The sequence below is a fragment of the Acomys russatus genome, chromosome 14 (genome assembly GCF_903995435.1).
Source record: "Acomys russatus chromosome 14, mAcoRus1.1, whole genome shotgun sequence".
NCBI lineage: Eukaryota > Metazoa > Chordata > Mammalia > Rodentia > Muridae > Acomys > Acomys russatus.
This window is the reverse complement of record NC_067150.1, coordinates 58,453,975-58,469,216: the sequence shown is the minus strand read 5'-3', so window position 1 is coordinate 58,469,216 and position 15,242 is coordinate 58,453,975. Positions and strand designations below refer to the sequence as shown.

The 15,242-nt window shown below is 48.2% G+C and overlaps 1 protein-coding gene across 1 annotated transcript in view; it reads left to right on the top strand.

The window, feature by feature from the left end:
* The window catches only part of Tln2 (talin 2), a 419,972-nt gene that overhangs the window by 380,929 nt on the left and 23,801 nt on the right, over nucleotides 1-15,242 (top strand). Inside the window, exons 51-52 of the mRNA XM_051156732.1 lie at nucleotides 1,535-1,720; nucleotides 7,199-7,306. Coding sequence (XP_051012689.1) covers nucleotides 1,535-1,720; nucleotides 7,199-7,306 — 294 coding nt within the window. The remainder of the gene's footprint in view (nucleotides 1-1,534; nucleotides 1,721-7,198; nucleotides 7,307-15,242) is intronic.

Genomic DNA, 15,242 nt, shown 5'->3' with positions numbered 1-15,242 from the left:
GATCCCCAGAAACCACATGAGTACCAGGACAGTGGCTCATCTGCAATCCAGTCTTGAAAGGTGCATACCGGGCATCCCCAGAGCAAGCACACTAGCAAGGCCAGCCATATCAGTGAGCTCTGGGTTTGATTGAGAGACCTTGCCTCAATGAATAAAGTGGAGGAGTGGATGATTCCTGACACCAGCCTCAAGCATGCACATGTGCGTGCACACGCACACAGACAAAATAAAGCCACACGCAAACATGCACACACACACACACACAAACGTGCACACACTCATGTGAAAAATGGAAAATAAAGTAAGTAAATTATTTCACCCAGTGTTTCCCATGGAGCCTGTGCATGAAGGCCACGGTGGTTTGGAGGACTCACTGTATAGCCATCGTCCTACTCACGGACAAAGGACTTAAATCCTGACTTACTTAGTTGTCACTGCCATTTTTTAAGGAGCAGTGATGTTTGGCCGGTTGTCACATGGCACGAATGCTGCATGAGTCCCCCTTCTTACTCAGGGGAGTCACCCATGCGGATAAGTGGGATCTAGGTCTGAAAACAGGCCAGACCCTCCTGTGCAGGGACAGATACACACGCAGCATACAGGCACAAGGCTAGTCCAGGTGGGAATGAAACAGAAGCAGCTCGCCTAGACTGACATGAATTCAGTGAGGTTTCTATAAGCCTGAGTGTGTGTGAGTGTGTATGTGTGTATGTGTGTGTGAATGTGTGTGTGCACATGTGTATGTGTGTGTGTAAGTGTGTGTATGTGTGTGAGTGTGTGTGCGTGCATGAGTGTCTGTATGTTTGTGTGAGTGTGTGTGTGTGTATGTGTGTATGAATCAGAATCACTGACTTGAACACCTCAGCATAACCCTGTGGCTATATTTGTAAGACAGGCCAAGGGTCACAGGGTCAAATGCTTCACCTTCCCCACAGTCACAGTATGGAGAGTGAACAGGAGGTCATCCAAAGTGATGTCTGCAAGTTACTCCCACCCTGGAGCCCACATCAGGACTGAGGAGACAGTGTATAAATATTGAGTGGTAGTGGTTGCAGATGGATAAATTGGCATTTTAGAAACCTCTCCCTAGCTGGGCAGTGGCGGCACACACCTTTAATCCCAGCACTTGGGAGGCAGAGGCATGCAGATCTCTGAGTTTGAGGCCAGCCTGGGCTACAGATTGAGTTCCAGGACAGGCAGGGTTACACAGAGAAACCCTGTCTCAAAAAAGCCAAAACAAAACAAATCAACAAAAATGACAAAAACAAAAACAACAACAACAAAAAAACCCTCCTCTTTGCCACATTGTTTCCATGAACATCAAATGTCACTGTAAGAGGCCTGTCCACACTACAGTCTTGAACATAAGACCCACTTTACTGCCATCCAGTTAGATTTCTAGTTTCCTGGCGTTTGACAGTCGCCTCTGACTGGTGGTTTGGTTCCCACTCTAACTGCAGCTCGCTTGGAAAAGAATAAGCTATTTTTGTCCTTTCCTTTTTGATTTTTCGCTTCTTCTGCCTCTGACTTCAAGGTGTTCCAGTCAAAAGACATACCTGAGAAGACATCATCACCCGAAGAATCAATAAGGATGACAAAAGGCATCACCATGGCAACAGCCAAAGCTGTGGCAGCTGGAAACTCATGTAGACAGGAAGACGTGATTTCAACTGCCAATCTGAGCAGGAAGGCTGTCTCAGATATGTTGACAGCCTGCAAGGTAAAGACCTGGGCACTGTTGTGGATGGATGGATAGATGGATGGATGGACAGACGGACGGACAGACAGTTTTCTGTTGAGAATGACTCGTTCCGTGTCCTGGAGAAGGAGGTAAACTGGGCTGTGAGCAGGGAGCAGCTTCACACCTTGAATGTAACAAGAGACAGACGTGCAGAGAGCACAGTTTACAGCCTTCTGGGGAAAGGACTCCCTCAAAACAAGGAAGGTTTGCTTCAGCCCACAGACTGAAGGTACAGTGCTCTGCAGTCAAGAAGCAGAAATAGGTCCTGGTGTTCATTCTCCCTCACACAGGCCGACTCTACTCCCCCGTCCCCTTTCCTCCCTCCCGCCAGCCCATGAAGCAATGGTGCCCTCTTTTTTTTTTTTTTTTTTTTTTTCCCAAACAAATAATGTACTTTTATTTTATTTATTTATTTATTTTTGAGACAGGGTTTCTCTGTGTAGCCTTAGCTGTCCTAGATGCTTTGTAGACCAGGCTGGCCTCAAACTCACAACAGTCCACCTGCCTCTGCCTCCCGAGTGCTGGGATTAAAGGCGTGCACTGCCACCGCCCGGTGGCACCCTCATTTAGAGTGGGCCTTCCCACCTCAGTTACCCCAGTGTAGAATCTCCCTCACAGACAAGCCCAGGGATGTGTCCCTGTACTGATTCTAAGCCTCTTCAGGCAGACAGTCAAGACTATCCGTCACAGGCATCTCCTGGCTTGCACAGGGCACCTCAGGTTTGGAAAGGCTGTCATGTCGGTTCTCTCATTTGGCCCTAGATGAGAAGGTCAAGAGTGACGATGACTCCAGTTTGTCGGGGGGTCAAGCAGGAGCCCAGGCAGATTCGGGGGGCCAATGTCAGAGCTAAAGCCAGAGTTGATGGAACCGGCCTAAACCAGCTCTCTGATTCTGTGGTCAGCCTGTGCTTGCCCATGGCCTCCCAGGCATGGTGGTCAAGGTCACTGTGGCTGGTGACAGACTGACAGGCACTTGTGTCCATGCGCTAATTACTTTTTCTCATTGCTGTGACCCACCCCTCCCTGCTGCCGCCACCACTCGAGCAACTTAGGGGAAGAGACACTTGTTCTGCTTCACAGTTTTAGGGCACGGCAGCTGCTCCTGCCCGGGGCGGCTCTCAATGACAGTGGGAGCTTGCAACATGGCTCCTTATGTCTCCAAGGATCCATCAGCAAATGGAGCAAGACTGGAACCAGAAGTAGGTTCAAGGCCCTCCTGACATAAAGCCACCACCTAGCCCTGTGTCCCAGAGGACCCGAAACCTCCCCAAATAGCACACCAGCAGTGGACAAACAAGTGTTCAAGCCCACTGGTGGCATCACACATCCAAACTGTGACAGTCCTCGGTGCTATCAGAAACACGAAAGCCCCACATAAGGTGTTAGTGGAATGTAACTCAGATATTGTAGTCTCTCCTAGAGGGGTTCTCCTGTTTACAGGCAGAAGGTCAGGTAGAGAAATGTGGGTACCCTGCGCCTAGTGTGGCTCACCCCCGGCTCTCGGCTTTGCAGGGTTATAACGGAGGTCTAACTCATATGTTTGTTTCACATGCTGAGTCCTACCTGACAGCAAGTGTCACTGCTGAAGCCCGAGACTCCTACAAGGATGGCATTTATTTAGCAAGTTAACTGTTAGCAGTGTTGGCATGGCAGCTTGTGCCTCACCTATAACCCCAGTGCACGGAGGAGAAGGCAGGGGGATGGTTGTGAGTTGAAGCCAGCCTAGGCTACATAGCAAGACCCTCTTTGGCCTCCACAGGTACTGCATACATGCGGCACTCAGACATACATGCAGGAAGAACGCCATACACAGTTTTTAATAGTAATAACCAGATGATGATGATGATTGACAGCTCCTGTGGAGACAGTTGTAGCCCTCACCCCCTTCCAGGAAAGGGGCTTCACGCAGTGGGCAAATACGGGAAACCAGCCTGCTGAACGAGTGGGTCAAGAGGAATGTCTCCAGGGCTGGGGAACAAGCTCAGGGAGTACAGCGCTCGCTCTGTAAGCACGGAAGCCTGACTTTCATCCTCAGAGCCCACCTAGCAGGTCCTAAAGCTTATGTGAGCTGACACCGATCCGTAAGTCTAGTCATGTTAGAGCTCTTCGGCTGTTAAAGAGAAGCCTTTCACACTTGCTTCCTAGGTGATTATAAAGTATATTTTGCTGAGGACATAACGTGTTCCAGTGTTTGTGAGGTCAAGTGGAGCGGGCGCTGGCGTGAGCGCCAGCCAATGGCGAGTTGTCTGTCTTAGCGCCTCAGGATGCTGCCCACATGCGCATGCGTAGAATATCGGAGAGCAGTGGAAATGGTCTGAGGTCACAGAGTTGGCCAACATCAGTGCAGCTACAAGGTTCTCTTAGGTAGTTGAGGTGTCTCAGTGGATATTCAGCTCCGTCATGGCTGTCAGGGAAAGGGGTCCCGCCAACAAAGACATGGTGCCGAAATGGGTTGTGTGTAGCATGGTACAGCGATGTGTATGTGATTTTGGACACAAAATCCTACCTAAGAGGAAGTGATGTCTGAGATAAGGAGGCTTTATGGATGTTTAAAATACCCAGAGCATTAAAGTTAATTTAAGTTTCTTTGGCCAGGCAGCTGCTTGTATCCCAGCACTGAAAGGGCAGAGACAGGTAAATCCTTGGGACTCCCTGGCTAAAGCGGGCCAAGGCCTGGTGGCTCAGACCTTAGTCCTGCCACTCAGGAGGCAGAGGCAGAGACAGGCAGACAGTAAACAGCATTTGAAAGATGACAACCAAGGTTGTCCTTTGACTTCTGCACACACATAATTTTTTTATTATTTTTTCTTTATATGTATGAATGTGGTTGTGTGTATGCTAAATGTGCGCGTGGTGCCCACTGAGGCCAGCAGAGGGTGTTGAGAGTCCTATGGGTGTTACCTAGTTTTGAGTTGCCGTATGGGTGCTGGGAATTGAACTCAGGTCTTCTGGAGGAGCAGCCAGTGCTCTTAACTGCTGAGCCATCACTCTAGCCACAACACACAGAACTCTTTTGCTTTGTTTTGTCTTGTCTTGTCTGTAGCAGGGAACATCGCTGCCCTATTGGAGCATGGCTTCCGGGGCTGAGTCAGGAGTCAGGGCTGGTGTAGAGGAGACGCATGCCCCATGCTGCCTGATTTAAAGGAAAGATAGGAGTACCCCGTGCCCCACCCTGACACCACCCCCCGACCCGTCCCCAGGTCACTTCACCTGTGTGGCGGGTGTTCCTGCATGGCCTGCTCTCATGGGTCTATGTCTTTTTAGATTTAATTCTGTGTCTCTTGTCCTAGCTGATGTAAGGTGTCGCACTGGTCATTCTGGTTAGTTTACTAATGGCTACAGACATTCTGTCAGCCGCTGCTGCCCTTCCTCCGTTATCGGATAGGTAGGTTGTCTGCGGTGTTTGTTGTCGTGAGCTTTACTGTTGTGTTTTTGAGAGAGGGTCTCTTGTATCCCAGAGTGGTCATTGTGCAGCTAATGATGACCTTGAACTCTTGCCCTTCCCGCCTCTACACCCCGAGCCCTCAGCTCACAGGTATACACCTCCACACTGCTCTGTGGGGTGCTTGCTATCAAAGGCCTGGACCTTGTGCATGCTAGGCAGGCCTTCCGCCAACCCACCTACACCTTCTTTGTGCTTGTTTGATTTACCTGTGCTTTGGACTGTTAGCTTGGGAAGAATCCCAGCAGTGGAATTAGGGAGTCAAGTTGTATAACCTCACCATTATTGCCAGATTGTTCTCCCGGAGGTCCTGCCAAGTTACAGAACCATCACAGTTAGCAAGAATGCCCTTCCACCCAACTCCTCTTGGTAACCTGGCAGCAACCTGGTAACCTGCTCTGGTGAGGCCATTGGATAGCACCACGGCCCATGTCACCCACAGTAGTGCGTGACTCTGTGACTCACATTCGGAGGCTCAGAGACATGGATAATAAAACACAGGAGTCTTAAGAGCACAGCTCTGGACATCCTCCTTACCAGCATCCCGCACCTGCAACCCCCACCCCCTGACTTCTGCCTCAGAGGTTTGCTAGTCCTGGGGTTACTCCAACAGGGCTCCTCAATGACAGCTGATACCCCCTAAGGCAAGGGAGGGTACCCAGCTGTGGCCACCCACCTTGCCCATCCCTAGAGAAGGGCTGGACTATGAAACCAAGCTGCTCAGCTACCTTGAGCCTTTACGCTTCTCCTATTACATGGCTGGGGATGTCCTGTGCCTGCTGCCTGCTGAGGCCAGGAAAGGGTGCCGAGTCCCCTGGGAGTTAGACAGTTATGAGCTGCCATGTGGGCATTAGGAATTTAACCCCAATCCTCTATCAGAGAAACAAGTGCTCTCAACTGCTGAGCCATCACGCTAGGCCCACACACACAGGAAAAGTGCGTGTGTGTGTGTGTGTGTGTGTGTGTGTGTGTGTAGAAAGAACCAAGTTGCCCTGTTGTAGCATGAGTTGTGGGGAGCCAGAGCAGATATTCTGAAAGAGAAACTCAGTTTCCCAGAAGGCCCTAAACTTGGGATCCTCAACTTCCCCAAGTGACTGAAATTACAGGCCTGCCTCCCTGACACTGGCTTTGCCTCTGTCCTGACTAATGGTTTATTGGAAGTGTTTTAAGCATTCCTGTAAGCCTCCCAAGTTCTTTCCAGAGTGAAAACTGTGAAAGAATGTCTGAAGAAATATGGCTCCCCTTTGTAGCAAATACGAGATGGCGTCCCACACTTACACTTTACCTTGCTTATCAACTCAGGGTGCATTTAATCTGACAGCCCTGAGAGTTAGAATGCCATCTGAAACAATTTGTCATGGATGGCTGGAGTTGGCAGGTCATCGTACTAGGAAAAGGCCAGAGACACTGTTACCCAGTGTTCTGGCTTCCTTATCTATGCATTTGTATAATATGAGATGAGTTATTTACGGAGCCTCGGGGCACTGGGGAGCTACTAGGCTGAGGCTTCCCAGGAACCCAAGGGCTCTGGTCACAGAGACTACCCCGTGACCCTAACATGAACATGAGCTTCATTAGCCTAGGGACATGGAGATGCAGTAACAGGACCTCTGCTGCTACTGACAGGAAGCCAGACAGAGCTCTGGTCCGTACTCTCCTGCTGGAGGCCCTAACTGTGACTCTTTCTGGATGTCTTAGTCCATGGAGAAGGAGGGTGAGAAAGGGCGGAAGGTGCCAGACTTCAGTGTTTCTATCATTGTCCCCAGGGAGCCAGCCTGCATACTGTCAAAGGTCCTGCTGCAAAGGCGTGAGGACAGGAGGGAGGGGCTCAGCTCCCATCCGGAAAACATGGATGAAGGTCTTCTGCCTCAGAGACCAGGGTGCCCAGTACTGCTGTGCTAGGAACTTATAAATGGCTCTTCTTGGTTTAAGATTTCTTCTTCTTTCTCTTCCTCCTCCTCTTCCTCCTCCTCCTCCTCTTCTTCTTCCTCTCCCCTCCCCCAATCTGTCTCCAGCAAGCATCCTTCTACCCCGATGTCAGTGAAGAGGTACGATCCAGAGCCTTGCGCTACGGCACGGAATGCACCCTGGGCTACCTGGACCTTCTGGAACACGTTTTGGTGGTAAGGAGGGGTATGGTCAGGGTGGGGCAGAGCGGTGTATCTTTGTCCCTCACTGGTTGATGTAGGTGAAGACCTCCTTGCCCCAGGGACACCTCTCTTAGAGCATCATCCTGCCAGCATCTCTCACGAGGCTAGGACTATGCTGAGCAGACATGTCCACTCCAGCTCAGAGGGCAGAAAGTGCAGCCATCAGGAAGACTCCATGGTGGGTCCAAAAGAAGATCCAGTTCACTCTGGCACCAAAGAGGCAGGAAGAACATGCCCTAGGGTAGGGCGGGGGGAGGAAAGGAGGGCCAGTGGCAGAGAAGGGGTGGTTCAGAGCCACCCTTAAAAAGTATTGAAAGGTCTCTGAGGCTGGGGAGATAGCTCAGTTGAAGTGATTACCATGTAAACACGAGGGACTTGAATTTAGTCCCCAGCACCCATGGAGAAAAAATTGAGTGAGGCAACACACTCTGAAAGTCTCAGTTCTGGGGCAGAAGTGAAGACAGAGGAATCCCAGAGCCAAGCCAAATCAGCAAGCTCCAGGCTGAGTGAGAGGCAATAAACAAGGTGGAAAGCAGCCGAGGAAGATGCCTGATGTTGACCTCTAGCCTTACACACACATATGCGTGCACTCACATACAAACACATATACATATCTACATGCACACACGCCTCCACATGCATGTGCATGCACACACTCACAGGCACACACAGCACATTGGGAGATCTTGTTGTAGAGACACAAGTGCATTCTAAAAATATAGACAACACCAGCCTCCATGTCTGGCTAAAGAGAACCATTACTAGCAGCTTGCTAGCTTCTGGTGGCATCCTGCCATTCTTGAGGCAATGGAGTAGGTCACACCAAGAGGGCCCCAGCTCTGTACCCACTGTGGAACTGGGATTAGATGGCAAAGACAGAAGATTCCCGGCAGCAGATGTCATGGTTAGGGTTGGTACATGAGCCTTAAGTTTGTGTAGACCCTCTCTCCTAGCCACATCTAGAACCTTGTATGAGCTGGAACAGAGCCCAGGAGAGTTTGTTCAAGAGCCAGGAGAAACACCACTAGAAAATGGATAACATGTCACCGCCCCCCCCCCCATCTCCACAATACTCCTCCAAACCTAGAAATAAAAATGAGTCCCAGGCCACCTCAGGGACACAGTTCTTGTCTCTTGAAGACAGCTGCCAAGCATTGGGTTTCCTTGTTTTTCTTTGTACTGCCACATGAACTGGTATGCCAAGTGAGTGACTAGAAACCCACAAAAAGTCTTTCCATTGCTAAGCAAAAGGCCTGGGAGCAAGTCCTCACTCCTGTTGTCCCGTGGTTGCTGCTTCCTTCTGAAATCATCTTGTGGGGTTAACTATTTTAGGTCTCTTGAGAGCTCATTGTGTTCCTGCCGAGAACTGCAGGTATTGCTAAAGTATTGCTTATTGTTACTGGTTTTGTTTGGAAAACATAGTCTGGCAGCGGTGGCACACGCCTTTAATCCCAGCACTCGAGAAGCAGAGACAAGCAGATCTCTGTGAGTTTGAGGCCAGCATGGTCTACAGAGCGAGTTCCAAGACAGCCAGAGCTACACAGAGAAACCCTGTCTCGGAGAAAAATTTGGGGGGGGGGAGAGAAAGAGAAAGAGAGAGAGAGAGAGAGAGGTTTTGAACCTTGGGCTTCCAAAGTCTGAACTCCAGTGATTGTAAGCCACTGTGAACTATACCTTAAGCAGAAGTAGGCTCCCCCAAAGGCAAATGTGAGACGACTTGGTGCCTGAGTATGCCTCTGCAACACTCGAGGTCAAAGGAATAAAGGCCAGAAAGACTTTCAGGGACACCTTTTTCTTTATGGGACAGCGTGCCATCCTCCATTTCCTTGGGGTCTATGTTCTATACCTTGCAGATTGTACCAAACTGTGTATGCTTTTTCCTATGCACATTAGATATGAGAGTTTAATTTAAATCAGAAACAGTAGTAAATGATTAGCAATCACTAATAGAAAAGTGAACAGTTATGGCAGTATACTATAATAAAAGATATGTGAAGAACCAACAAAATGGCTCAGTGGGTAAAGGTGCTTGCTACACATGCCTGGAGATGTGAGCTTGACAGTACCCCATGTAAAAGTAGAAGGTGAGAACTGACTCCACAAAGCTATCCTCTGACCTACACAGCTGTGCACCCCAACATACACACACACACACACAGATGGTGGTTCATGCCTTTAGTCCCAGCACTCAGGCACAGGCATGCACCCCAACACACACACACACACACACACACACACACACACACACACACACACAGTAAGAGAATCACTGATGGTGGCACATGCCTTTAATCCCAGCACTCAGGCATGTGTATCTGTGAGTCTGGGGCTAGCCTACTCTCTATGGGGTATTCCAGGGCTATATAATGAGACCCTGTCTTGCTGTCTTAAAAAAAGGAAAAGAAAAGAAAAGAAAAAGATATGTAAAGCCAGAGGTCTCAGCACTCAGGAGACTGAGGCAGGAAGGTCACAGGTTTGAGACCAGTCAGAACAAAAGAGCAGGATTCTGTCTCTGTCTCAAAGGGGGACTAGAGAGGTGGCTTAGTGAATAAAATGCCGTGAGGCAAGCTTGAGGACCTCAGTTTGAATCCCCATTGCCCACATTAAAACAAAGTAAAACAAAACAAAACTCTAGCATGGTATCACATTCCTATAATCTTAACCCTGGGGAGGCAGAAACAGGAGCCTCCTAGAAGCTCGCTGGCCAGCTGGGGCAGCCAAATCAGCAAAGTCCATGTTTATGAAAGACCCTATCTCAAAAGATGAGGCAGACAGTGACAGAGACAGATCCCCAGGGCTGACCTCTGGCCTACACATTGCATTCCTGCATGCACACACAGCCACATGCACACGTACATATGTGTGTACACACGCACACACACACACTGATGGTGGTTCGTGCCTTTAATCCCAGCACTCAGGCACAGGCGTGCACCCACCACACACACACACACACACACACACACACACACACACACACACACACACCTCTGCATTAGAGAAGGTCCAGGAAGTGTGCCCAGGCCACACCTGGCGGCGGAAGGGCTGTCTAGGTGCTGTGTCCACTTCCAACCGTAACTGTGATCAGCAGGAGGAAGGTCGCTGGGCATAGAGGGTGACACCATGTGTCAGGGAGGAGGCGTCATCAGGCAGGTGCTGGTGTGGGCTGGAGGCTAGGATGAGGAAGGAGCCCCACTGCTTGAGGACCTAGGTGATGGGTGTCTCTGTTGATGGTATCCCATGACCCTTCTGACTACTCTATGTGACTACTGTCCTTGTCGTCCACACTTTCGGTAGACAGGAATGTGCTGTTTCCCTGAGATTCCTTAGGGAACTGGCTGGGGCCAGAGACCATTAACAGAAGAACCAGCTCATTGGCATGAAGCTGGTTTTACAAAGCGAGAAGAGCCCATCTCATGCTGTGCAACAGGAGTTTTTGTATGTGGGGCTAGAGATGGCTCAGTGACGTCAGAGTTTGATTCCAGAGCCCATGGCTAGGCTGACAGCTGCCTGTGACTCCAGCCTCAGGGGATCTGATGGCCTCTGGCAGGCACTCATACATATTCATATGCACGTTATACATATTCACTCAGAGACACAAACACACATACATGTAAATAAATAAGAAAATTTTGCGTACCTTAAAGATATATATATGTATGTATACACACACACATACACACAATCAAAGAAACACAAGCAACTGTTTAAAAGCAGATACCAAATTGAGAACACCTGCCTAGAGACACCCACTTCTGCCTTTTTATAAGACTCTATTTAACTTTCAGCAAACACAGGGTCTAGTAGAGGCAGAGACACCATGTCTGCTCCAGGAAGCCCCAGTGCCCATGGGAGTGCATTGGCCTCCTGCGTTTGCTGTGCTAATCTCCATCCTGGACACATTGCTCCACAGGGCGAGATGCAGGCACCATCTTCCCGGCCCCCTGCTCTTGGAGCCAGAGATCTCGGACAGGGTTAACATTCGCTTCCCTGGCAGAACTTCAACCTGCTCTCTCTGTGTCCTGATCTCAGAAATCGTGTTGACTTAATCACAGAATTAAAAATAGAACAACTCTCCTCCCAGCTACCTAGAGCTAAGGCAGCATAGCTCAGCGCTGCTCTTGCCTGGGAGGGCCATCTGTTCCCAGAAGTGGCACTTCCTGTCTGCCTCGAGGGCTCTTCTCCCAGCACAGGCATCTTTAGTCACCGCAGTCTGATGAGTCCAGTGCCTCAAGTGTCCACACCTGTAACTCCCCTCAGCTCTAATGAGGCGCAAGTAATAGAGTAAAAAGCAGCATGTGTTTATTAGCCTATGGAAGCGCCGGCATAATTGAAAAACATGGGCATACTTCTCACCTTCAGATTTCCCAGGCGGGTGAGGACCTGCTTTTCATTATTACAGAGGAGTTTGCATTTCCTACACTTTGTCCAAAACTCACTGTATAAAATTCTCAAAGAACTAATATATATATAATATATATTTTTTATTATTAAGAAGATTCTTAAACATGACAGGGCAGTCGACCCACATTTTCTACGTGGAATTGCAGTGTTTTCCAGTCTATCTGTTTTGGCCTATAGACATCTGTCATCTGAGTCTTAGTACATAGCCCAAGCTGGCCCCAAATGTGCTATCCTCCTGCGTCAGCCTTCAGGTGCTGGGATTAGAGGCGTGTGTCACCGTGGCTTCTCTTTGTGACTTTAATTTACATTCTCATTTTTTATTGTTTGAAATTTTTAATATATGCATGGGATGTGTTTTGGTGAAGTCCACCCCACCCTCCGTTTCCTCCCATCCAGTCTCTCCCTTACTTCCCCTAATAGCGTTTACCCCAGTTTTATGTGCCTTTTTTAAAATGGGGAAAGTGCTAGCAGCATGGGCATAGGTTAGGGCCACCTACTGGAGCTGTGCATCATCCCTGGAAACGGACCCCTCAAGCAGCCACCAGCTGCCAGCAGCGCCTCAACTAGGTGGGGATTTTGTACGCCCCCCAACACCCCACCATGATTAGATTTTGGTTGGCTTGATCTTTCACGGGTCTTGTGCGTGCCATCATGGCCACTGTGAGTCTCCTGCCCTGATGTGGCTAAGTATCCTTTTAATAAAAAATTCTTAGTTCTCTGAGACTTCTGTGCAGTGAGTTTGGGCCACGTTCAATCCCTTATCAGTCTCCCTGAAACCATCTCCTTCGCCTTCCCAGTCCTCTTCGGGTTTTTCTTTCGTTTCTTTTTCTCACCTACTCAGTCCAAATGCAAGTGTGGTTTTGCCTCCCCTTTTGCCTTCTGTTCCCGTCCACTTTGCTGAAGTGTGCGCTGTGACCTTCCCCCTTTCAGTGGACTCTCCTACTCAGATTTCAGACTTCTGTAAGTTTTCTTGAAGCACACTGTCTCTCAGGTGCATGTGCCATGGTTTCCCCAGGATGCGGCTCATCTCAAAGCCTGCAGATGAGGGAAGGGAGGCAACGTGGATCACATGAAAGGAACAGCAGTGCTGGTTCAAGAGGGAGACTGACAAGGAGGCCTGAGCAACCTAGAAGTGAAAACACACCTTTCACATCTCAGGTGTGAGCCTGGAGGACGGGCTGGCAGTGAGCTGTGAAGATGACTGGGCATCTCCACTTTCCCAAGTCATCATGTCACTTTGGGGATTATATTTCATTTCCTATCGACCTCTCATTTCGAATACCATGTTAACTCTCTGTTTTACAGTCCCATTGTACCAAGGTTCCAGCCCCGGTATGATCACACACACACACACACACACACACACACACACACACACACACACACTAAACAATCTTATAATTTACATACATCAAAATTCATCTATTTATAGTACATAATGAGTTGGATTTTTGTTGTACTTACATATTTGAGTTGAGAATATGTTTATTATTCACACTACCCCTGCTTTTCGTTGCAGTGTATAAAGTGTAATTAATGCATTTATGTTTATTTTATTTCCTGTCTTCCTAGCACACTTACCAGTTGGAAGGGCTTTGGTTTTGTTGCTGTTTTACAAATGCCTTAGAGCTTTCTATATGAACACTCATCCGCTGATAAAACCAACTTCACTCTCCCTTTCTGTGTAGATCACTAATTTCATTTTCTTGCCTTATTGCACTAGCCAAGAATTCTAGTTCAGTGTTGATGGAAGTTCATGCAAAAGAGAAATAATTTAGCAAGGTCTGTAGATTGGTTAGGAGGTCACAGTAAGCCATAACCGTTATCAGCTAGTGGCCTTAGAACATTATTTTAGACAAAAATGGTGCTTAAGAACCACTTGGGGATCTTTTTTTTTAATCCTGATGTCAAGATTGCACCTAAACTATGTTAATAGAGTCCTTTATATAGTTCATTTATTTAATCTCACCACAACTCTGTAGGGAAATGACTGTTAACACTCACTTAGTAGGTAAGTAAATTGAGGTAAGGCTTGGAGACCAGATAAATAGTTGGTCTCAGAGTTACACAGGTCTGTCAGTTCCACAAGATGCACTTGCTTAGACGGCCACTGGCTGTGTTAGGAAGCCAAAGGCCGCTCTTCCCTCAGCCTTCCCAGGACTCTAGGGCTCTTCTGGGAAATGCCTCAGTAAGCTGTTGTATTAGGACTCGTCTGACTAGGGGGCTGGTCTTTATTTTTCACTCATTTGTTCATTTTTTCCAATATTGATATCTCAACGTGTGTGTGTGTGTGTGTGTGTGTGTGTGTGTATACACTTATACATATAAATATATATGTATATAAATACATCTTTCTAGAACATTGCCAGTTCCTACCAAGATCCAGGTGCCTTAGTACTTTCATTAAATCTAGTTACGGGCTATTCATCATTGTCCTGGTGGCTATAAACTGCATCATTTTGACTACAACCTTGTTGGTCTTTGAGAGAGGGAGAATGATAATAACAGAGCAACTGGACTCCTAGAGCATGATTAGTGAATGTAAAACACATTTAAAAGGTGACGAGAGGAACTAGAGAGGTGGCCAGCAATTAAGAGCTGATACGTCTCTCTCCAAGGACCTGAATTCAGTTCCCAGCATCCACACTGGGCAGCTCACAACTGCCTGTAACTCCAGCTTCAGGAGATAGTTCCCAGCATCCACACTGGGCAGCTCACAACTGCCTGTAACTCCAGCTTCAGGAGATCTATCGCCCTCTTCTGGTCTCCATTGGTGCCTGCACTTACATTCATATTAACACACACACACACACACACACACACACACACACACACACACACACACACACCACAACTTAAGAATAAAAGTAAAAAAATTATTTACCAGAGGAAGGAAGATGGAGAGAGATGTATATGAAACGATGCTCAAAATGGTTGGCTCCTCGGTTTGGGAGTGTAATGTAATGTCATCTTACACTGGTATATTTGGGCCTGGTCACAATGTAACCCACTAACTCCTCCAACCCAGTTTTTTACTGCGTTTTCTTTAGGAACATAGCCTCCGATGTTAGGCCTCCTAAGGTCCAAGAGCCATCTTTTTCCTACTTCATGTTACCTCATGAGGTTTTTTTTTAAGGGTGTAGGGCACCAAGAACAGAATTGACTCCTGCCAGTTGTTCTTTGACTGCCACGTGGACATGTGTGTACACTCTCACGCACGTACACAGTCAATCAATGAGGCCATGTGTGATGATGCACACTTTTAATCCCAGCTCTTGAGAGACAGAGGCAGGTGGGGCTCCGTGAGTTCACACTTAGCCATATCTGCATAGGATAAGTGGGGCTACACAGAGATGCCCTGTCTCAAAAACTAAATAAAATATGTTTTTTGTTTGTTTTCTTTGTTTGTTTGTTTGTTGAGACAGGTTTTCTCTGTGTCGGCTTGGCTGTCCTGGACTCACTTTGTAGACCAGGTTGGCCTCAAACTCATAGCGATCCACCTGCC